Below are 23,140 nucleotides of genomic sequence, written 5' to 3' on the forward strand. Positions count from 1 at the left end.
CATCAATAAGCTTCTGACACCTCTCACCCGGAATTTTGGACCACTCTTCCTTTGCAAACAGCTCCAGGTCTCTCTTATTGGAAGGACACCTTTTCCCAACAGCAATTTTAAGATCTCTCCACAGGTGTTCAATGGGATTTAGATCTGGGCTCATTGCTGGCCACTTCAGAACTCTCCAGCGCTTCTTTGCCATCCATTTCTGAGTGCTTTTTGACGTATGTTTGGGGTCATTGTCCTGCTGGAAGACCCAGGATCTTGGACGCAAACCCAGCTTTCTGACACTGGGCCCTACAGTGCGACCCAAAATCCTTTGGTAATCCTCAGATTTCATGATGCCTTGCACACAGTCAAGGCACCCAGTGCCAGAGGCAGCAAAACAACCCCAAAACATCATTGAACCTCCACCATATTTTACCGTAGGTACTGTGTTTTGTTCTTTGTAGGCCTCATTCCGTTTTCGGTAAACAGTAGAATGATGTGCTTTACCGAAAAGCTCTATCTTGGTCTCATCTGTCCACAAGACGTTTTCCCAGAAGGCTTTTGGCTTACTCAAGTACATTTTGGCAAACTGTAGTCTTGCTTTTTTATGTCTCTGTGTCAGCAGTGGGGTCCTCCTGGGTCTCCTGCCATAGCGTTTCATTTCATTTAAATGTCGACGGATAGTTCGCGCTGACACTGATGCTCCCTGAGCCTGCAGGACAGCTTGAATGTCTTTGGAACATGTTTGGGGCTGCTTATCCACCATCCGGACTATTCTGCGTTGCAATCTTTCATCAATTTTCCTCATCCGTCCACGACCAGGGAGATTAGCTACAGTGCCATGGGTTGCAAACTTCTTGATAATGTTGCGCACTGTGGACAAAGGCAAATCTAGTTCTCTGGAGATGGACTTGTAACCTTGAGATTGTTGATATTTTGCCACAATTTTGGTTCTCAGGTCCTCAGACAGTTCTCGTCTCCTCTTTCTGTTGTCCATGCTTAGTGTGGCACAGACAGACACACAATGCAAAGGTTAAGTGAACGTCTCTCCTTTTTATCTGCTTTCAGGTGTGATTTCTATATTGCCCACACCTGTTACTTGCCCCAGGTGAGTTTACAGGAGCATCACATGCTTGTAACATTCTTATTTATCCGCAGTTGTGAAAGGGTGCCAATACTTTTGTCCAGCCCATTTTTGGAGGTTTGTGTGACATTATGTCGAATTTGCTTTCTTTCCTCCCTTTTTTTGTTTTGTCCCAATACACACAAAGGGAATAAACATGTGTATAGCAAAACATGTGTTAATGCAATACGTTTCGTGAGAAATACATGATTTCCTGGAGAAATATCAAGGGTGCCAACAATTTCGGCCATGACTGTATAAATATATCCAGGCTTTGGATTAGCTGTGTTTAAAACCAGGTCACAATGAGCCTCCAGCCTTCAACTTTCATAGATTTTCTGTCATAGTTTAGCATAAGCTGCACCAATCCACACTGGTGCGTCCTCTGTAACAATGCGGCTTCCTTAACTTTCACGGATTCCCACACACATCTGTTCTGTCATAGGAAAATCCCCACTGCTATCATTTGGGAAGCTGTGCTTTGCTGGCTTTACAGGACTGAGAACAGAAGCTAATTCCTGATCACATTTAACTCCACTTTGTTTTTATTCACAACGCTTTCAAATAGAACGTGGTATAAATAAATCATATGGAGCTATTTTCTGGCTGTGGACAGTTAAGCATTGGTTGGAAGGTTTACATTTAGGAATGGTTAGATTGGATCGACTGAGGTCATTCATAATACAGTGGCTTAAAGCAAATTACTAGTTACATTTACTTAAAGTGGTTGTAAAGGCTGAAGGTTTCTTATCTTCATGTATTCTATGCATGAAGGTGAAACCTTCTGTGTGCAGCAGTGCCCCCAGCCCCCCCAATACTTACCTGAGCCCCATCGCGATCCAGTGATGTGAATGACAACCTCGGCTTTCTGGGTCTCTGCCTCCTCACTGGCTGAGACAGCAAGCAGGAGCCATTGGCCCCCAATGCTGTCAATCACGGACAGTCAGTCAATGAGGGGAGCAAGCCACAGCTCAATGGTACAATGTGTGAATGGGCACACGGAGCAGCAGGTGCCCCCATAGCAAGCTGCTTCTTTTGGGGGCACCCAACAGGAGGGAGGGGCCAGGAGAGTCTGCGGAAGACCCGAGAAGAGGGGGATTCAGGCTGTTCTGCACACAGCAGGTAAATATAGACATGTTTGTTATTTTCCAAAAAAAAAAATATTAACCTTTAGAATCACTTTAAAGTGTTACTACACCCAGGACCCTGCATTCACTATATCTGCCCCCCCCCCCCCCCCCCCCACAGTACACAGAACATGAAAATGCAAGTATTTTATTAAATATAAACTGTCAAATATCTTTTCTGACTTCTATCAGTGTCCAGCCGAGCACTGAATAATCTTGTAGGAGGAGTTTTCATTCTCCCTTGATTGCCCTATGAGGTTGCATAACCCCTGACCCTCTGTCTGGACAGCGCTGATTGGCCCTGTGGTGATCACATGCACTTTCCCAAGAAAAAAAAAAAAACTTTCTAGCACTACACACCAAACTCAGCATGTGCAGCTTGCCCCCAAGGCTCTGTTCTATCAGCACATGGGGACTGTGGAAGGAGAGGATCAGAGAAGACAGGATCAAGCATCTTTTTTACACAATGCGGAGAATAAAACCCTTAGGTTCCACAGTGAGCATAACAAGCATGTTTTACTGCATAAACAGACTGATTTTACTGTTGTGGGTTTAATAATACTTTAAATTAGGCAAATGTACTGGCAAAGGTAATTTTAGATTATTTTATTCATCTGTATACAATCTTTAGTTAACATGCATCTAATACAAGGTACATTTATGACACTCAAATTCCAAAGGATGCCTGCCTTTCTAAAAGGAATGCCCACCAGCATTGTCCACTTGTTTGTCAGTAAACCAAATATAAGTGACTAACCAAGATGGCCCCATCTCTGCTAGACAACAGAAAGTTTTCCTTCTCTCACTCATTTAGGGCTATTTCATCTTCAAGAAAAGCCATTCTGGCATTTAGCATCTGGAGCGATGGGAATGCCAATTTGTTTTCCTTTTCTTTTCATATAAATGGTGCAGGCATTTTTTCTTACTCGAAATACAATTTTGTCTTAATTTCACATCATCTTTGCATATCCTTATTTGGCTGAGTTGCAGAAAAAAAGCCTCCCATAAAGCTATGTCTACACTAGTGGTGGTCAGCTTATTAGATATAGGGGGCCTGGTTGTCACCGAAGGGCCATGCATAGGCACCAGTGGTCCACACTGTTCAACAGTGGTGTTGCCATTACCTACCAGCCAATTTTTTTTTTTTTTCTGCAAATGAAAATATAAGTTCACCTTTGGAACAGGTTACATGTTTCACTTGTTTTAGGGTGGAACATATAACATGTTCCAGCATAAGTCTCCTCTCCCCCCGATACCTCTTCCCTGTGACAGAGGGATCATCTCCCCGCACCCCCTATCACAATTAAAACAAAAAAACAGCAGCCGTGTGGGGCTCTGCCTACACATCTGCATTGTTCATTTCCAGTTTCCTGTGAATGGATTAGATACAAGTACCGTCATACATTGCGGCGAATGGTTTGCAGTTCTCAATGAACTATGAGGTCGCTAATAATCGCTCTCATAGTCCATTGATCTTCCTGCTCTCAGGTAAATGCCTGACTATACCAGGTTCTGAGAGTCTGCAAGTGCCTGAGATTGCACTCGTAACCTGCAGGTGCAATGCTCTGCAGGTTCTTTTATGAAAAATAATAATAAAAATGCGCATTTTTTTACATGCAAAAAAATATGCATTTACTTTTTTTTAAAAAAGGTGAACTTATCCTTTAAGGAACCTGAAACTAAAGTGGTTGCTTAGAGAAGTAGTTTGTATTCTCAATTTCAGGCTATCCTTATTTTTCCTGCAAAAAGCCTCTTGTTTACAAACCTCAATAGCACAAGAATAAAAAAACACAGTGACATTGCAGTGAGTCCTCCCCCTCTCTCTTCCTGTTCAGAACAATGCTGCAACAATTCACTTAAAGAGTCTAAAAGAAAACAGCGGTCTTATCTCTTTAGAAAACCCCAAAAGTTCTGTCCATTCTATGTCATGGGTGCAGCCTGTATTAGATGTTTAACAATAAAGCGCAAAAAAAAAAAAATAGAGGCTTGTGTCTAAGGCACTGAATGCAACATTCACCAAATATTCACTGCAGGTGAATCTATGCATGTGTTTTTAATTACAGTGAATGATCAACGACCTGTAAATGGTTGATGAATATCACACTGACTGCTGTACAACATCTTCCCCTTGATCTAAATAGCATAAAAATAGATCTATACACCAGTCTAAAATCTTGCAAAAAGCCTCCCACTCCAAACACTGTTCTTATTAACAGCACTATTGATCAGAGAGGTCTTCGGTTGGCAAGTCGGACCGCTGCGTTATTTCAGAGCAAAGGTCTATATTTTCAGCGAGTACAGCTTTGGAAATTTAGATATTATTATTATAAAGCACACCGCTGTTATAATAATCACACCTTGCATAAATAGAGTATTAGTAAAATAAAGGTTTTATAAAAAAACAACAAGTATATTTACAACACTATTTTTTATATTTTCTTATACTTCAGAAAAAAAGCTCCTTTGTATAGCCAGTCCTCCTCAATCACATAGCTAATAAAAAAAAAGAACTTCCATTAAAAAAAAAAAAAAAAAACTTCTATAAAAGGACAAAAAGAGAAAGGGAAAAATGTCTGAAAATAGGAAAAAGCAAAGAAATTTAATTAGCACTCTTTGTTTTAAGTTCTATTTTCCTGCTAGTACAGTGAATGAAAAATATACAAGACGTTAGCAGCTGAGTCTTTAGCTTTGAATGTATAAGGCTCATTTGTTCCAATGTGTCCATTGTGCTATGTATGCCTTCTTATTTTTACCTAACACTTTTAGTACAGACGTTTGGTGTAATTTAGATGTAAAAGCTATTCCTAGAATCCCCACTTTCTAGTGCAGGATAGAGGTCAGGAAATTCTCTTTTAAGACCTTCCATGTTCTGAATAGGTTAGGAAAACAGTATAAAAAGAGGAGTACAGCTGAAAGCTTTCCTAATTGATAACCCCCCGCCGTTTTCAGTGGTTGTGCAAGCCCAAATCTAAGAAACCAACAGAGAGAATATATTTTTTCTTCCTCCTATCAAACTGCGTGGCTTCTCCTTTTTCTAGTTTCCCGTGGTTCAGCAGAGCAGATCTATTAGGTTTTTATCTTTTCTTCTCTGTATGTGCTCTAGCAACTCTGTTAGACCAAACTCTGATATTACAGCCGAAGAGATACCATGAAATGCAGGGCCTTCTCATCTCCATCCTGGTGATGAATATCTTTGCCAGCGAGATTAGACAGCCTCTTCTTACCCTTTGGCCCTTTTTAAAGATGAGCTCTGAGCAAACAGTTAAGTATGCCGTTGAAATATATACTGTATTGTGATCTTCTATATGTACCCATTTTTTTTTCTATAATTGACCTACGCTAGTCTTATGATTCACAGACCTCTCCAACACTACATAACCAGGCCAGTGACCTTGACATTTACAGTTTCATCTTTGCAATTTTCTTGGTCACCTGCCTACTCATTGTAAAATTACTCAACATCACACAACTGATTTACTATCCAATGAGCAGATGGGGGAACTGGAAGTCGCAATGCAGCCTGGCAGAAAGGTGTGGATTACTAAACCCAGGACCCTGCAATCACTATACCTGGTCTCCCACAGTACACACAACATGGAAATGCACTGTCCTTGTGATCTGCAGTGGGTGTCAGTGCAATGTTAACTGCTTGCCAACTGCCCGCCCACATTTACCTGTGGGCAGGTGGCTCATATAGGCACCATCACGTACCTGTACTTTGGCAGTGTCTTCTGGGTTCAGGGTGCGCATGCGGTGTGCATTCCAAAGGTGATTCAGTTTGCATCTAGGCTTGTATTCATCTGGTAATCCTGGCAGGAACACACTTCCTGGCCGAGGGTGGCTATACTGTATCTATGGCGGGAGCCATGGTTGATACACCGGGATGCTCTCCTGATATAGACTACAAACACTTCCTCCTATGTTCATTTCCATTATATAGGAAACGGGAATTTGCTTTTTACAGAAGATAGTCTGATCATCCTTCCAAGCTATCTGCGATTTCAATTCAACTCACAAGACGTGACAAGAACACCACATTTCTGGCAATATCAACAGGAATTTTCTGTACTTCCTAAAAATGTTCTTTTCTTGAAAAATGTAAACTGATACAGCCACCACATGTAAGGACTTATAAGCACCAACATACTGAAATATCCTTCAATCTGAGTATATATTTCTCAAATAATCGTTTTTCTCAGTTTCAAAAACTCAGACACAATTGCTAATAAAAGATAATCAGACATCTTAAAGTGGAATATATATATAGCCTCTCTCTTGCTGCATAGTTTTCAGTGTTATTTTAAAGAGTAACTCCACTTTCATGAGAAAGAAATAGCAAATGAAAAATATATATTACAGCATATACAATTGTTACACAAGCCATATTTTAATTAAATGTTATTAACCACTTCAATGCTGGGCACTTTTACCCCCTTCCCGCCAGGTCATTTTTCAGGTTTCAGCGCTCTCACACTTTAAATGACAATTGCGTGGTTATGCAACACTGTACCCAAACTAAAAGGTTATCATTTTGTACACACAACTAGAGCTTTCTTTTGATGGTATTTAATCAACACTGGGGTTTTGCTAAATTAACAAAAAAAGATTGAAAATTTTTAGATTTTTCTTTGTTTTTGTTATAAAAGTTTGCAAATAAATAATTGTTCTTCATAAATTTAGGCCAAGATGTATTCTGCTACATGTCTTTGGTGAAAAAAACTCAAATCAGCATTTATTATTTAGTCTGTAGGAAAGTTATAGAGTTCACAAACTATGGGATATATCTGAAAATTGATCAATCCTGAAGTACTGACAGCCAAACTAATTTCTTGAGGCCCAAAAATGTCAGAACAGTACAGATTTCCCCCAAATGACCGCTTTTTGCAAAGTAGACAGTCCAACATATTTCATAAGAGGCATGGCGAATTTTTTGAAGTTGTAATTTTTTTTGTCATAATTTTTCAATAATGAATTAAAAACATACTGTTACCAGTGCAGTACAGTGTCATATATAGCTGGTGTGGCGGTGATCAGGGACACTGACTGGTGACAGTATGAGAAAAAAAAAGCTAATTTTTTTTAAATATTTAAAACATTTTTATGATTTTTTCTCTTTTTTTTAAGATTTTTTTTTTCATATTGCACTATGACCAAAGCAGTATAATAGTAACATTGTACTACTTTGGGGGAAGTGAAAAGTATTTGTGTTTTTTTTTAAACAATTTAATTGATTATAGCAAAGAATTCCTTTGTGATAAGAAAGAATTTAACTGAATTAAATCGATTCATTCAGGTTTTTTTGCTGTGATTAGCCACGGCTAATCACATGACACAGATGGGCTGTGATTGGACCAGCCTGTGATTGGACCATTCACAGCTAGACACACTTGTATGCAATGGATGTCATGAAAGGAAGCCATCCATTGTATACAACGGTCATGTGACCTGCTGTGATTGGTCACAGCAGGTCACATGGTATTGGCAACGGGGTCGGAACACAGATGTGTCATTGGCCATGTCAGAGGTACACGGCCAGTGACAGATCTCGCCGCAGCATGGCCCTGCGGGCAGGGGCAATGCGTGTTCCGGAAAGGATTTCATATGGCGTCCTCCCGGAGGGATGAAATGTTCGCCCGTCTGCCATTTGGCCATAGGCCGGGCGGCAACTGGTTAAAAATTACCTTTACCTTTCAATCTGCAGCATTGTAATTTTCTGTACAATGCAATATAGCAACCTGGAGGTGTTCTGTACATAGTTGACTTAGAGAACTTCACCAGAAATATTATTTCCTGCTTGTATGAATGGCTCACTGATGTTCCCTGCACTCTACACTAAGATACAAGTCAAATTTTAGGCATCCTCTGCAGAAAAAAAAAGTCATCGTTGCAGACCCTGCAATTATCCTTATCAGAACACTGTAAGTGTTTCAGCTGCTTAGTAATGAAAAACTCACTCCCATTGAGATTCACTCTGCAGACAACAAACTTTTTTCTTCAGAGCAGAAGCAGGTAGGAATCTGCAACCAAGTTTGTTAAAATCAATGTACATTAATTACCAAAAGGGGATTGTTTTTTTTTCTTAACAAGTGGAGTTACTCTTTAAAGGGAAAGTACCATGGTTGCAGGTCATTATTTTAACTTTACAATAATTGATAAGGTTTTAAACTGGCATTTTTGAGCTTTTAAATTATTTTATAAATTCTCACAGCAGCAGTTGCTTCCTTTTAGGCCCCATGCTCATTCACTTGAGTGTAATTTGCAGCTTAAGCTACCAAGCTCTATACACAATAGTTATTTTTTCAAAAAGATGTTAAAATAAACATGAACATTAGGTCTAACTGCTGTCTGAAAACAAGATTGTTAAATAATAATATATAATATAGATAAGCATTTCAGCAATTTTTCTCAATCTTGCAACATAGATTTAGCTAAAGTTTGCTAACACTGTTCCAGAGTTTGTTAAAGCGGAATTAATCGTGGCCATATTGTTTCTTTTATGGGCCCCTATGAGGTTTATGCCGCAGTGTGCTAGTATGCAACGCATATTACCACATTATGACAGACTTACCTATCAAACAGAGCCCTCCAGCACTACGTTGTCTCTTCTTCAACAGGTCCTGGGGGCTTCCATCTTTGCCTGGTGTTGCTAATTGAATGGCCAGGCCACACGGGAATCACTTCACCAAAACACAGAGAGGGTGCCGTAAATGTGGCCTGAGCTGTGCATGCAAGGCTCAGATTACATTACTGCTATCAGGCCAGGAGAGGCATTTATGACAAAAGATACCATTAGGGTCTCTTCTGTTATAAAAACCCTGCCTGTTAGCGTTTTTACAAAAATGTACTTTAATACTGCTTTAAGTTTCTGGGTCTCTACTGGTGAGATCTCTGTGCTCAAGCTCCAAGGTGTGCACTCCTGCTAAGACCATTATGAGGGGTTCTCAATAATTATGCTGGATTTTTATTTTATACTATAGAGAATACAATAGGAGGTAGGAAATACTGAAAAGTTCCGGGTGAACTGAAACAGTTTTGGAAATTGTGGTAAGAATGTCTCGGTGTCTCAGTTCACCAGGCTCCACTTAAACTAAAATTTAACTTTTAGGTCAAATGATCCTGGAAAAGCAAAAATATCTGTTTATGTGTCTATTCATACTTCAAATGACAGAGGTCACCTTTCCAACAGGAACATGTCTCTATTGAAATCAGAAGCTTAAATTACAGCTCTAACCTTGGCGATGACAACAGCAATTGTGTTATCACCATACAGATATATTGGCCCTGTTTCTGCTTCACCACTTCAGAATAATAGAACCTCAGTGTGCTGAACACCTAATAGTAGAGGTAACTGGTTCCTCCATTTCACTTCCAAGGGTGATCCTTCCTACTGGAATTCCCCATGGAGAAAAGTTAGTGCATTACTGAATCATAAATGGTTTACCTTGGAGATGGTGGTGTGTCTGGCGGGCTCTTTTCCTTGTCAGTAGATTCTCTTGGTTCAGTTGTTTGATTGATTTCATTGTCTGCTACCTTGGGTTGCTTTATTTCCTCCCTGTGACTTTCTACCCTTCTCTTCCACGATGGCTGAGCCTCATCAGTTTCAGGTTTTGAGAACCCAGGCTTATTTTTCAGCAGTTTAAATCCAGTAGCAAATGGCATATCTTCAGATGGTTTCAGGAACATATTTTTGAGTTTGGAAGAGCTACTGCTTGGGACAGCAGCCTCCTCCACACGTTTGGTAAGATATTCTCTACGTTCAGCTACTTCTCTGTTGCTCTTTGAGTCTCTCTCTTCCTTATTTGCTTTGTCCGAATGGTGCGCTCGGTCATCTCTATGGGAATATCTGTCACGGGATCCCTCATATTTATCTCGATGTCTCTCATAGTCTGCAAAACGATCTGGTCTTGACGACCTTTGAGAGTTATGGTCGTGATGGCTCGGTTTTTTCCACCTTTCCCGTCGGTCATCTTTAGGATCGTGTGATGAAATTTTCTCTGCAGCTTCCATTTTACTTTGGAAGATTTCCATAGACTGTTCATAAACAAAATAATAAACACTTCATAATTTAAAAATGGTACCTGTAACATTACATACTTGGGAAAAGAATCACACTCAATGGGTGTGGCAGCTGTAAAGTTTCTGACAAAAACAGGAAAACATAAAATGAACTTCAAAAAGTTACTTTACAAACGAGCTCCTGAAAGCACTTAAATGTATGTCAAAGCAAGTAAAAAAAAAACATACACAGCACTTCTCTGCAATACATACACATTTTCTCTTGCCCATGTTGTGGGCTGACAACAAACAGCATTTTCTGGATAGCCCTTTTTATTGCTAGTCAACCTCTTTCAGATCTCTACCAAATAAAGGCTAATTATGCTGCAGTCCATAATAAGAACTAGGAGGGTTGAACATTCTCTTTGAACATTCTCTTTGAGAAAACAAAGAAAGTGTGCAGAGGACATTGGACAGTTTTTTTTCACTTATCGAATGTGATTCCACTGAGATATTTACCAGACCAAAAAGGGAGCAACTAAGAAGTTCATTTTAGGGCTGACATACACATTAAAATGCATGCTCCTACTATATGCAAATCTTGACTTTCAACTAAACTTTAAGACCAACTGAGGTCACAAAACTAGATATGCAATTAATTGGATATTATACCTACAACCTCATTTCTCATGTCAGTCTTGCCTCCACTTTCCAGTTACAGCATTTGTGATGTAGAAATACGACTGTGTAGTCTATCAGGCACCACAGTCAGAACACAGTGTATTCCAAAATCTGCACTCATTTATAGAACTAGCCGAACACTGCCTCTTCTATTCTGCAATATCAGTCTGTATGAGGACACATGATAAGGGGGTGTAGCTATGTCATAATGGAGCACTGGAGTGTGAGGGCAGAAAGCAGCAAAGAAAATATAGTATTTTAATACATTTCTGAGCACAAATCTGTCACGAGCCATAACAAGCTTGGTACAGTAGGTACACTAGGTCCGCTTTGGCTGTGCATACTGGGTAACTTTTTCTTTCATGCTTGTAATCTTTCTATCTGTAGAACATTTTCAGGTTCCACCCGTTTTTGTGCTACTGTATTATTTGCTGCCTTTTTACATAATTCCACAGGGTACTACGGGGTCTATCATTTGATAATAGGTCATTGTAGATTGTAGATGGCAATTTGGTAGGACAATTTGGATTTTTTTTTCGTTCATATCTTTGGACGCATATATCTATGTGATGCCCAGTGTCTCTATATTTACCTGCGAGTCAATCATATGCTTTGTCGCAGTATCAACAATGTTTTATGTACTTTATTCTCTTGGTGTGCCACCTGGATGTTTTTTTTTTGTTTCTTACTGATGTTTTACTGTTGAAAACCGTGAAAACTGAGTTACATAAAGAATGCATAAAAAAACTGCAGGAAGGTAGAGCTGCTCTCTCCAAATAATTCCTCCAGGCAAACATAGGATGGTTGTAGACTACCTGGCAAGGAAATGACGAGCTAAAAATATTTCTTTTTGATGACTACAACTTGGTTCAGCACATGTAATATAAAGTACTACAATCAGTATACTATAACGGAGTCAAGAAAATGTGAATATTTCACTGAAGCATTCTCACCCCATATCTTTCAGCAACAACATCTTCCAGGCTCCGCTTTTCCCTTTCTGCCTGCTCCTTCATCCTTTGCAGGGCCTTTTTTAACCAGCTCAGGCCACCATCTTCAACATGCTGAACTGAAGAGCAAATTGAATGCCATGTTAAAAAAGAAAAATTGTGAAAAAGCATAATCATCATTTGTATAATGGAGATGCCTGTGCACCTAGACAAATTGTAAATAAATCATCCAAGTTCCCCCAAATTCCAGGGTGCTCTGCTATGCAAATTGCTTTATCCCGTTACCTGCTGGGTTTCACTACTGGCCAGGGAGAACATCCATCACAGGAGAAATGCAGGAGGTGGCAGGGTATACAGATAGGCTTCTGCTTTGTTGCTAAAATAAACTTTTTGGGTAAATTAAAAAACTAAAACAAAAAAAAAAAAAAATGCATTGTGCAAAGAAAGAATTAAAATGCACTGGTCCCTCCACTTCTTAAAAATCCTTTTTAAAGAGCTAAGCTAGCTGAAGCATCTCCAGCAAACCTAACAGTTTTGGGAGCATCCGGTGCTGTTCCCCCTCTCTGTCCTCTGATTGCTTCCAGCAGCCCCTATATGAATGAACAGCACACAAGTGATGTAATGGCATCCAACGCAGTCAAAGTGAGTTGGCTGTTGAAGGTTTTTTTTTAGCAAGCTTATCTTTTTAAGAGTGACGAGCAGCATGACAGATAAATATTGTTTCTTTTCTTTGCAGGGTGCAATTTTTAAATGTAGTTTTTACGTGGCAGAAATCTGCGTAGCAGATCACCCTGGGATTCAGGGACCTCAAGTCACTCAATGCAAAATCTGACTAGGCAAGCAAACACTTGCTATCTGCTGCAAGATTGACATACTTCTAACAGTAAAAGTGCTTTGAATAGATCAACTGCACTGACCCAGAATCAGTAGGAAACCCAAAAAAATTAGGTATGCCTTCACCATGATTGGTGCAGTTGTGACATACCAAGGGGGATTGGCCCATTCACAAAGCATCTCCTAATTTAATACATAAAAGGATTTTTAAAAAACCTGAGATATGAAGTTGTTTTCACTTGTCTTAAAAAAACATAAACCCTACCTGGATGACATTTAGCTTGCTAAAGTACTATAACTCAAACAAATACCTTGTTTTTTTTCCTATAAAATCCTGTTTGAACTTTTTCATCCTCTCTGAATCTCTGCACTGCTTATCTCCTCCAGCCCCTTTGCAATCAATTCCTGTCTGCATGCATACATTCTAGCAACAACTGCACATCACTGCTCTGGATCAGCTCCCGGATAATGGCATTCACTCTCAACCAGAGGCACAGAAGACATGGTAACAAAGCATAAGCACAACTATCAAAAAAGAACCGACAGGACAGATCAGCTACAGCTTGTGTTTTTCCAGCTCACAAACTTAATCATAAAGGACTTCTATGATTAAGACAATGAGCAGGTGAAACGCGTTAGCAGGGAGTGGCTTGGGAGGAGGCATGGTGAAGCCGACTTGTCATATAATTTGACTGGGCAGTCTGTCAGTGTGCGCTTCCGTGGTTATTTTTTTATAGTTCGTATTGTCAGGCTGGATAGACCCTTTGGAAGCCAGCACCTCACAGAGATTAAAGCCACTGAATTGAAATTGGATTCTCTAATGGACGATTTCACCTACACTTCTGTTCTGGGGACAAGTCAAAAATTATGCACGCCCCTTTGCTATCTTTCTGGGTGATAATGGCCATCATTACAAATAGAGGGGTTACTCCCCCCAGTCGGGATGCAGGAAGCGATAAAAACTTCACAGAATGTCTAACCCTTCCTTAGTCTATTCAAAACTAAAACAAAAAGCTTTTCCTTAGAGATGCACCATTAAAGCTTAAATTATAGGGATTCAGTTAACAGACCATTTTAATTATGAAGCTCTTCAGTTTCATACTGTTTATACTCTCAGAGTATAAAAGACATTTTGTTTTAAGTTAGGCAGTGGACAAGGAAGGAGATTTAAGGACAAATTTTGCCCCCTGAATCTTACGACTCAATGTAAATAGAACTAAATAAGAGGCCAACATAAATATTTCATAAACTATGCCTTAAAGTAATTGTAAAGGCAAAAATGTTAGTTTTTAAAATAAAACACATTATACTTAGATGCTCTGTGCACACAGCAGCCCTGATCCTCATCTTCTCAAGTCCCCTGCCGGTGCTACTGGCCCCACCTTCCTGTTGAGTGCCCCCATAGCAAGCCACTTGCTATGGAAGCACTCGTGTGTGTTTGCTCCTGAGCCAGCTCTGTGTGTGCAATGATGCAGCTGCTCAGCCATGGAAACCCATTCCATGAAGCTCTCTACACACTGTTGTGCTAATCTGAAGGCCACACGAAGTTTGGAGGTCTTTAGCTATTGACTCTGCAGACAGTTGGCAACTTCTGCACACTCTGTGCTTCAGCATGCGTTGACCTCGCTGTGTCATTTTACGTAGCCTAACACTTCATGGCTGAGTTGCTGTTGTTCCCAGCTGCTTCCACTTTGTTATAATACCACTAACAGTTGACTGTGGAATATTTAGTAGCAAGGAAATGTCACGGATGGACTTATTGCACAGCTGGCAACCTATCACGGTACCACGCTTGAATTCACTGAACTCCTGAGAGCGACCCATTCTTTCACAAATGTTTGTAGAAGCAGTCTGCATGCCTAGGTGCTTGATTGTATACAAACTGTGGCCATGGAGGTGATTGGAACACCTGAATCCAACTATTTGGAGGGCTGGCCCAATACTTTTGGCAATATAGTGTAGATGCAATATTCCTTTCTACAATGTTCTAATCTTAGGCCCCTCTAACTCTTTACTGTGACAGTGAAATATGCATGTAGACAGCTGGACATAAAAGCTGCTTCAAAAGGAAATTGCATTTACCTTTCTTAAGCGAGGTTGCATCCCCCTCCTCTGGTGGCAGTCCTGAACCACCATCCTTCCAGAATGGGTTTAATTCCCTGGCTTGCAGCTGTTCCTGAAAGGAAACCCATTTGGTTTCAATAAATTTTGCACAAACATTGCAATCACACCAAGACAAGGTTTTGTCAGTAACAATACAGGAATATATAACAGTTCTGCCATTTAATGCTCTACCTGCAACAGACGTGCAGAATTCCAGCCTAAATAAGTCATACATAGTATAATTTCAGTGATCGCATACTTTAAAGCAGAACTCCAGCCTTTTAGTCTTGCACAGTTATACAAGTTCCTTTCCACTACTGAAACTGATCACTCTGCCTTCACTGCACACTGTAACCCTCTGTTCAGGTATTTAAACAGCTGCTGGTGTCGCAGGTGTTTATGTACAATAGCAAGCAGCAGTGATTTCTCCATTCACACTGCTTAATGTGGATGGAGGAACCTAGTAGATTTCTCTCATTTAGCCCGTGGCTAGCTTTAGAGCGTGTCCCCATGGATGGTTTTTCCCTCTACCCCTGTTTCAGTGGCAACTTAAAGCCCAACTCCAAAAAGATTTTAAAGAATACCTTGCAGCGGGGCTGGTCCATACTGAAAGGGTTAATAGAGCTAATTTTGTCTAGGGGAAAGGAGAAGCAGTTTTACTTACCTGTTCCCCCAAGACCCAGCGTTTACTCTGGTGTCCTCACATCTAGTGCAGGATTAAGGACCCTGCTTTGTTCTTGATGATGTCAGGATCCTAGACCGGTGACGCAAAGGGTTGCTGATGCTACAGGGGCTAATCTAGCTGTAGGGTGGGGGGGATCAGGTAAATCTTTTTTTTATTGTTCCCCTAGACTTACAGCGTTAATAAACTCAGCTTTTTATCTTGTACGTACAGGTAAGCCTATAGTAAAGCTTACCTTTTGTTACAGTGGATTTCTCCTAAACATGCACCGTTTAGTAGATATTTACATGTGTAGCAGCTGGTGACGTCACTGTTGTATGCACACTTAATGGATGGCATGCTGTACACTGAGACAGCTTTGCCGCGGAAGTGACTTCATCATGACTTGGACATTCAAACAGTTGGAGCCCGCGACTCTGAAGGAAGATCAGGTCAAGATGGATCCCTGATCAGCAGTGACAGCGCGCCACTGAAGGGAACTGATCTTTAGGCAAGTCTGTTATAATGTGCTAGTATGCGGTGCATACTAGCACACTATGACAAGATCTTGTGGAGGACCAGTTTGTTTTTATTTTTTTAATGCGGTTTACTACATTTTAAGCAAATAACCCTTTAATTGAGTTGGGCTTTAGGAGTTTTGATTTTTGCCCTTGCTTTATCCTCAGTGACATTGGCCACTAAATGTCCAGAACAGGAAGGTAAACAGCAAAAATGCATCTACCAGAGACGCTAGCCCCTCACTACTCTATTCAAAACTAAAAAAAATATTGTTTGGCTTTAGATACATTTGAATCCTATGCAAGATCAAATTTCTTTTACATTGTCATGTCATGTCATGTCTCATATCCCAATTTTAAATTCCGTGTGATGCATTTTTATTGCTCTGGGTACACAAGAAACTTCTAATACAGTTCCATATCCATGTATCATAATGCTAAACAGGCTGCTTTCCTCTGTTCTCTGTGACATTTATAAAACTTGCATTCATTCCATCAGCAAGGTGATGGATCAGATCTCATTTGCGATAAATATAAAAAATGTGGCAATAATCATTATGGAAAGCATAAAAGCCCTGTTCCCATCTAGAAGTAGCATCACATTGTGAGCAGAATATAAAGCAATATATGCCTGGAGCAAAGGACAAATGGTAATGTTGCAGCAGCTAATGTGATGAATAACAGTTACACAGAATGACATGAGCATAGGGGGGAGAAGGAGACAGTGGAGGAAGTAATCAGGATATTCCAAACAAGGCGCACAGTTCCAATAAACACACATGTACCTGAGCCACAGGGGAAATGTGGACATGTCAACCTGTCACATGTTCTAAAATGAATGGATTCCTACGACCTGCACCAGGGCAACTAGTAAAGAACTTGTTAAAGGAAGGGTATACACACAAGTCTGTCTGTATTCGGTGTCCAAATACTGTTAACATAGATTTCTATCAATTGAACACACAGGAAACCTGTACTGAAATACAAAGGCTACCATTGCTGATTCTTGTGGAAAGGCTAGTTTCTTGGCTGTCTTTTGCCTTAAAGTGATAGTAAACTTTATAAAATAAAATGTCCCCCCTGCAGGATAATGTAATAATGTGCTAGTATAAATTACTAATTAGCACACTAAAAGGTTCCAAATAAGCAAAACAAAACAAAATATCCCAAAAAGAAAAAACACTCACTTTCACCCTTGAAAGCTACACAATAAATTCATCAAATCTTTTCTTTTCAAATTAAATAAAATTCATAAAATATATATATATATATCCGCAAGAACTTCAGAAAAAGTCCAGAAAGTGACGAAACGCGTCAGTAACACGTGACGTCTGACGCACTGACGTTTTCCGGAAGTATAGCCGTGGCCATCTTGGAATTGGGAACATGCGGTAGTTCCCTTATGTGATGTGACTTGTGTCTCTGGGAAGCTGATTTCTGCAATTTTAAATGTAAGTTGCCAAATAAATTTCTATACGCTATGGTGTCTTCTCTAACTGCCGATTTACTTATGAGGAGAGTGGAGGAGGAATCCCAGGATTGATCTGGACCCAGGAGTCTGATGCCATCCCTTATGTTGTTTGACAAGCCTTATTGAAACAGTATTGGGGAGAGTGGAGGAGGAATCTCAGGATTGATCTGGACCCAGGAGTCTGATGCCATCTCTTATGTTGTTTTACAAGCGTTATTGAAACAGGATTGGGGTAATTATTCACTACTACACGAGTTGGAGTGTTGTTTGGTGCAGTGGGTTGGAATAACATTAGTAATCACTTGAGTGGATCACGATTGCTTATTGCAGTGTTCACATATAGAGGTTTTTTGTTTGTTTTTTTGTCTTTCTTCTTTTCTTTTTCATGCACAGTTTTAGTGTGTGATGTAATTCACAATGAATGGCACTAATTTCTCTTTTGTATAAGGATAATACACTATGTTGAGTTTTTTTGGTTTTTGAGGTTCATGAATATCTGGATATTACACGAAGAGTGAAAATAAGAGAATTTTTGGAAGAAATAATTGGAAGAAAAAAAGAGGACTATAGTTTTTTTTGTGGTATCACACTTGGGGATATATATATATATTTTTTGAATTTTATTTAATTTGAAAAGAAAAGATTTGATGAATTTAATGTGCTAGTATGCATCACATACTAGCACATTAGGACAGACCTGCTTATAAAACGATCTCTCCTGCAGCACAAGGTCACCGCTGACAGAGATGCTATCTTCACCCGGTCTTCCTTCCGGGTTCGCAGGCTCCAGCCATTTAAATGGCCAAGCCACGATGACATCACTCCCGAGCATGCACACGGAAGTCACGGTACAAAACTCTCAATGGACAGCACACTCGAGCCTGCCTTCCATTCAGTGCACAGAGCGCATGCGCCAGTGACCACACCAGCTGCTACACATCTGAATATCTCCTAAACAGTGCACGTTTAAGGGATATTCAATGTACCTATATGCAAATCTTGTGACAGATGCGGTGCCCAACCCCTGCCCTTCTCACCAACTCGTGACAAAGGACTGGCCAATCTCACTCCATACTGTCACTTACATAACAATGCCACTCTCAGCTGCACCCTGTACAAAGATTTTCCAGCTCCTGGGACCACAATCTAGGTGCTAGCAGTCTGAGAGCAATTGTCACTGGGTTAAGTTTACGCAGTTAACTCTTTAAGCTACCACCACCTTTTGACTGAGAAGGCGGAAACTCACAATCGTAGCAAGAATAAATATGAAAAATAAACGTCTGTACACACACTGTCACCACAGGCAAGTATATTCAGAGATTTATGATATACAGTAGCACTCTTCAAGAGACAGGGATTCTTTAGTTTGCATTAAAATCCTTAGGGACAATTTTAGCACTTTCGAAAAGGTCAAAATGGTGCAAATAAAATAAATACAGCAAAAAGGTGTTACAAAGAAATAAAGAGACCATAAGCAACAAAGAATTAAAAAAAGGAGTTGAAAACGAAGAATACTTGCAAAGACCTTGGTTTTACCTAAACCAATTGATCAAGCAAAAATGGTACAGTGGCTCTCTCAAGTCCGGTTCAGTGTTCCTAGGTTGATGTTAAAACGAGAGCTGTCAAACTGCTTGCAGTCTCTTTTTTTTATCTACATCAAGGTAGGTGTTGACAGAGGCCAACTGACCAATTACCCACTTTAACCACTTGCCCTCCTGAGGATTTACCCCCCTTCCTGACCAGGCCATTTTTCGCAATACGGCGCTGTGTTATTTTAACTGACAATTGTGCGGTCATGCAACGCTGCACCCAAATGAAAATTACGTCCTTTTTTCCCACAAATAGAGCTTTCTTTCAGAGGTATTTGATTGCCTGTGTAGTTTTTATTTTTTGCGCTATAAAAAATAAAATAGACCAAGAATTTTGAGAAAAAAAAAAAATATTTGTGACTTTTTGCTATTAAACATTTCTAGTAAAAAATTGAAAATCAAATTTCGTCAAATTTAGGCCAAAATGTATTTTGCTATATGTCTTTGCTATGTTTTACTAGTAATGGTGGCGATTAGCAACTTATAGCGGGCTGCGGCGGACATTCTGACATGGGGGGAACTGACTTGGTGTCAATGACATCCCCAGTGACACCAATACAGTAATCAATGCTAATAAAAAGCACTGACACTGTACTAATGGCACTGTGCAGGAAGGGGTTAACATGTGGGGCGATCAAAGGGTTAACTGTGTACCGTTTTACACTGTGTCCTTTGTTAGTGCTTCACTAAAAGCCATGCAAAGCAGTGTGCAGGAGCTGACAGGGGAGAGAACTATAGTGTCTACAAACCGTTCTGCCCCCATCAGAGATGCTCGGCTGGGATCTGGTGATCGACAGCCGAGGCCGCGAATAAAGACACAAGTATGGCAAGCGCGCCCCCCTATCCGGAACTGCAAAATCATGTATGTATATGCGGGATTTTGCGCACCCGTGCCACCCTGTAGCAGTACTTCTGCTATAGGGTGGACAGGAAGCAGTTAAGGTTTGGTGGCTCTGAAGTCACCACATTTATGACTGTATCGTGGCCCTCCCTTAGACAGTTTTATACTAATATTAATATCTTCCACTATGTACAGGTTGCATTCTGGAAACTGGTACATTATTGTTCAACATTATATTTCATGTCCATGGATACCAGAAAGTCCTGCCAGATCTCTGGCCAAAGGAGAAATAACCGGTCCTTTGAAGATCCAGACCCTTATTAACTCAAGGCACCTCTGAAACTTTAGCTATGTTCTGGAAAGGAGGGGGGGAGGAATCCGAATTGCTTGATCTCTGGTATTAAACCAGTAAAGAAAATAAATAAAATGTAATGGCTGAATTCTGTAACAACATAGCTGCTACACACATAACTAGTCATGTGCCCAGTACGCATGACCATTACAAGCCTTATTATTGACTTACCTGTAGGTACAAGTTAAAAAGTGGAGTTTACCACCGCTTTAATATTCCAAGTCACAGATCTGGAACAAGATGCAGCTTGAAAAAAGAAAAATTGAGCCCCCAATTTCCATACTTCTCAGAGACTCAGAAAGTACTGAAGCCTTTGGGAGCTAGAAAACTAGTATTTTTAAAAAAGAAGAGCTTTGCAATGGCAGCCTGTGTTTTTTTTTTTCATGCGGGATTTCTTTAACCTGTTCTAAGCTCGTGGAAAGAAGTAAAACGAGAATGCTATACCTGCATGGCATCTTGTGTGATGTACAAGCTTCAGAGAGCAGTGGTAAGAGACAGGTAGTGTCAGCATGAATACTAAAGCACTGTGGTCACAAGGGACGCGTAAAGAGATGCCACAATGAGGTTACAGCTTCTTACAGCTTTTGGGAGTTATTTATTTATATTCGCAGGCAGTAAAGACCGCAATAATGCCAGTAGACAGTGATAAATGACAATATGGGAAAGTAAAAATGGAAACAAATGTATCAAAACAGCTAGTTTTTTCACTAATCACGTTGATCAGATTGGAAGGGACAACTATGCAAATTAATAAAAAAAAAAAAGAGCATCAAGCAGAAGCAGAGATACAAATTTTCATAGTGTATAGTACTAGTGAACTATATTAAATATAGATGGTGCTTATCCCAACTCATAGAGCAAGAATGGACATACATTTGCAAGCACCAAAATATTACAACAAAATATATAAAAACACAATTTTATTAAAATTTTAAAAACAGAAACAAAGATACATTATACATAGCATTGTGCAAAAATGGCGATGGTTTGGCTGCATATCACAAAGAAGAGAAACTCCAACGTGTTTAAATTCATAAGATTTATATTTTGAATCTTCTTCAGGGGAGAGCAGTAGAGTACAGCACAAACGTTATCGCCATACGTTGTATCAAAAAATAGAAGATCCTTGCTGGGTAATTCCTGGCATCACATAGGCAAGAAGACCCTCAAGTGATCCAGCTGAATAAATATTGAATCAAATGTTCTAGTGGAGACCAATAAAGGGCCGTGGTGAACTATAAATACCTAAACATCTGAGCCAGAATGAAATGTATTAAAACTTGTCATCTGAAATAAGTGCAGGTAATGAAATCCCCAAATGGGTATACAGTATGTAACAATTCCTGCAGTTGTTCCTCTGTCAAACTTCAGAGTATAGGGCCTACAATGTATCTCAAAGCATGGCCCCTATATCTTGCGCCAGAATGTCAGAGCCTCAGAACATCACAGCCAGAACATCCACTTCCCCATTCCATTCTTGCTCTACAAATTTACATTAGTTACATATTTAGATTGAAAAAAGACACAAGTCCATCTACGTCAAAGTTCAACCAATAGAAAAAAAAAATAGAAACTCCCCATATGCAGAACCCTTTACCGACAGTTGATCAAGAGGAAGGCAAATAAAAAAAAACTATACAAGCATGACTCAATTTGCTTCAGCAGGGTAAAAATAAATGCCTTCCTGATCCCCAAGGAGGCAACATTCCCTGGATCAACAATCTCTGGTGTTAAAACAAATATTAGAATCCAGTTACATTTTGTGCATTTCCGTACATGGAGGTTAATTCACTTTTCTTCAAGAAATAAAGAGTGCCCCCTTGACCTATAAAATCAGTGAATAACTCTAAACCAAGTTCACTATATGGTCTACTTATGTATTTATACATGGTATTCACATCTGTCTCCACTTGCCGACTGCCTAACTGGAGATTTATGTCATTACATTTTAATACTGTGGTTATGGCTGCAACTAGATGCCATAACCCCAGTATTACAATTTTCTGCAGCAGCCACCGCTCTTTCCGATAAAAGTGATCTGAGCAGCTGATTAAATGCTGGATTGATTTTTAGAATCAACAAGAAGAGTCACCTCCCCACTGCTTTCTGGTGGTTCTCGAGCTTACCTGGCTCATCAGGTAGCCCGAGAACCGATCCTCCGCTCACTTCTATGGCCTAGGAGGCTGGAAGCTGTGTCATGATGTTACTTCCGGTTTACAGCCATTGTAAACAAGGGCATTTTTTTTTTGTAACTTCTTGCCCTCCAGAGAATGTGCCATCTTCCTGACCAGGCCATTTTCTGTGATACTGCACAGCGTTACTTAAACTGACAATTGCGCAGTCATGCAATGCTGAACATAAATGAGATTTATGTCCCTTTTTTCCCCAAAAATAGAGCTTTCTTTCGGTGGTATTTAATCACCTCTGCATTTTTTTTTTGCTCTATAAACAAAGACCGACAATTTTGGAAAAAAAAAAAAAACAATACTTTTGACTTTTTGCTATAAAACATACCCAATAAAATTAAATAAATCTAATTTCTTCATAAATTTAGGCCAAAATGTATTCGGATACATGTCTGCTTCAAAAAAATCCAATACATGTATATTAATTGGTTTATGTAAAAGTTATAGCGTCTACAAATGGCGGTATATATACACTGGAATTTTTATTTTTATTTCTTTTTATACTAGTAATGGTGGCGATCAGTGACTTATAGCAGGACTACAGCAGGTATTCTGACACTGGGTGGGAACTGACTAACTGCCACTGACTCCTCAGTGACACTAATACAGTGATCGGTGCTAATAAAAAGCACTGACACTGTTCTAATGACACTGGGCAGGAAGGGGTTAACATCTGCGACAATCAAAGGGTTAACTGTGTGCTGTGTGTGTTTTACATTATGTGCTGTGT

At 39.8% G+C, this 23,140-nt stretch overlaps 1 protein-coding gene across 1 annotated transcript in view; it reads right to left on the reverse strand.

Annotated features, from left to right (window-relative positions):
* The window catches only part of CWF19L2 (CWF19 like cell cycle control factor 2), a 249,787-nt gene that overhangs the window by 176,425 nt on the left and 50,222 nt on the right, over positions 1-23,140 (reverse strand). Inside the window, exons 6-8 of the mRNA XM_089687297.1 lie at positions 14,772-14,865; positions 11,859-11,974; positions 9,671-10,260 (exon numbers count right to left, since the gene is read on the reverse strand). Of these exons, the coding sequence (XP_089543423.1) occupies positions 9,671-10,260; positions 11,859-11,974; positions 14,772-14,865 (800 nt within the window). The remainder of the gene's footprint in view (positions 1-9,670; positions 10,261-11,858; positions 11,975-14,771; positions 14,866-23,140) is intronic.

The sequence above is a fragment of the Staurois parvus genome, unplaced genomic scaffold (assembly GCF_062004578.1).
Source record: "Staurois parvus isolate SC_StPar_1 unplaced genomic scaffold, SC_StPar_1.0 ptg000422l, whole genome shotgun sequence".
In the NCBI taxonomy this organism is placed as follows: Eukaryota; Metazoa; Chordata; class Amphibia; order Anura; family Ranidae; genus Staurois; species Staurois parvus.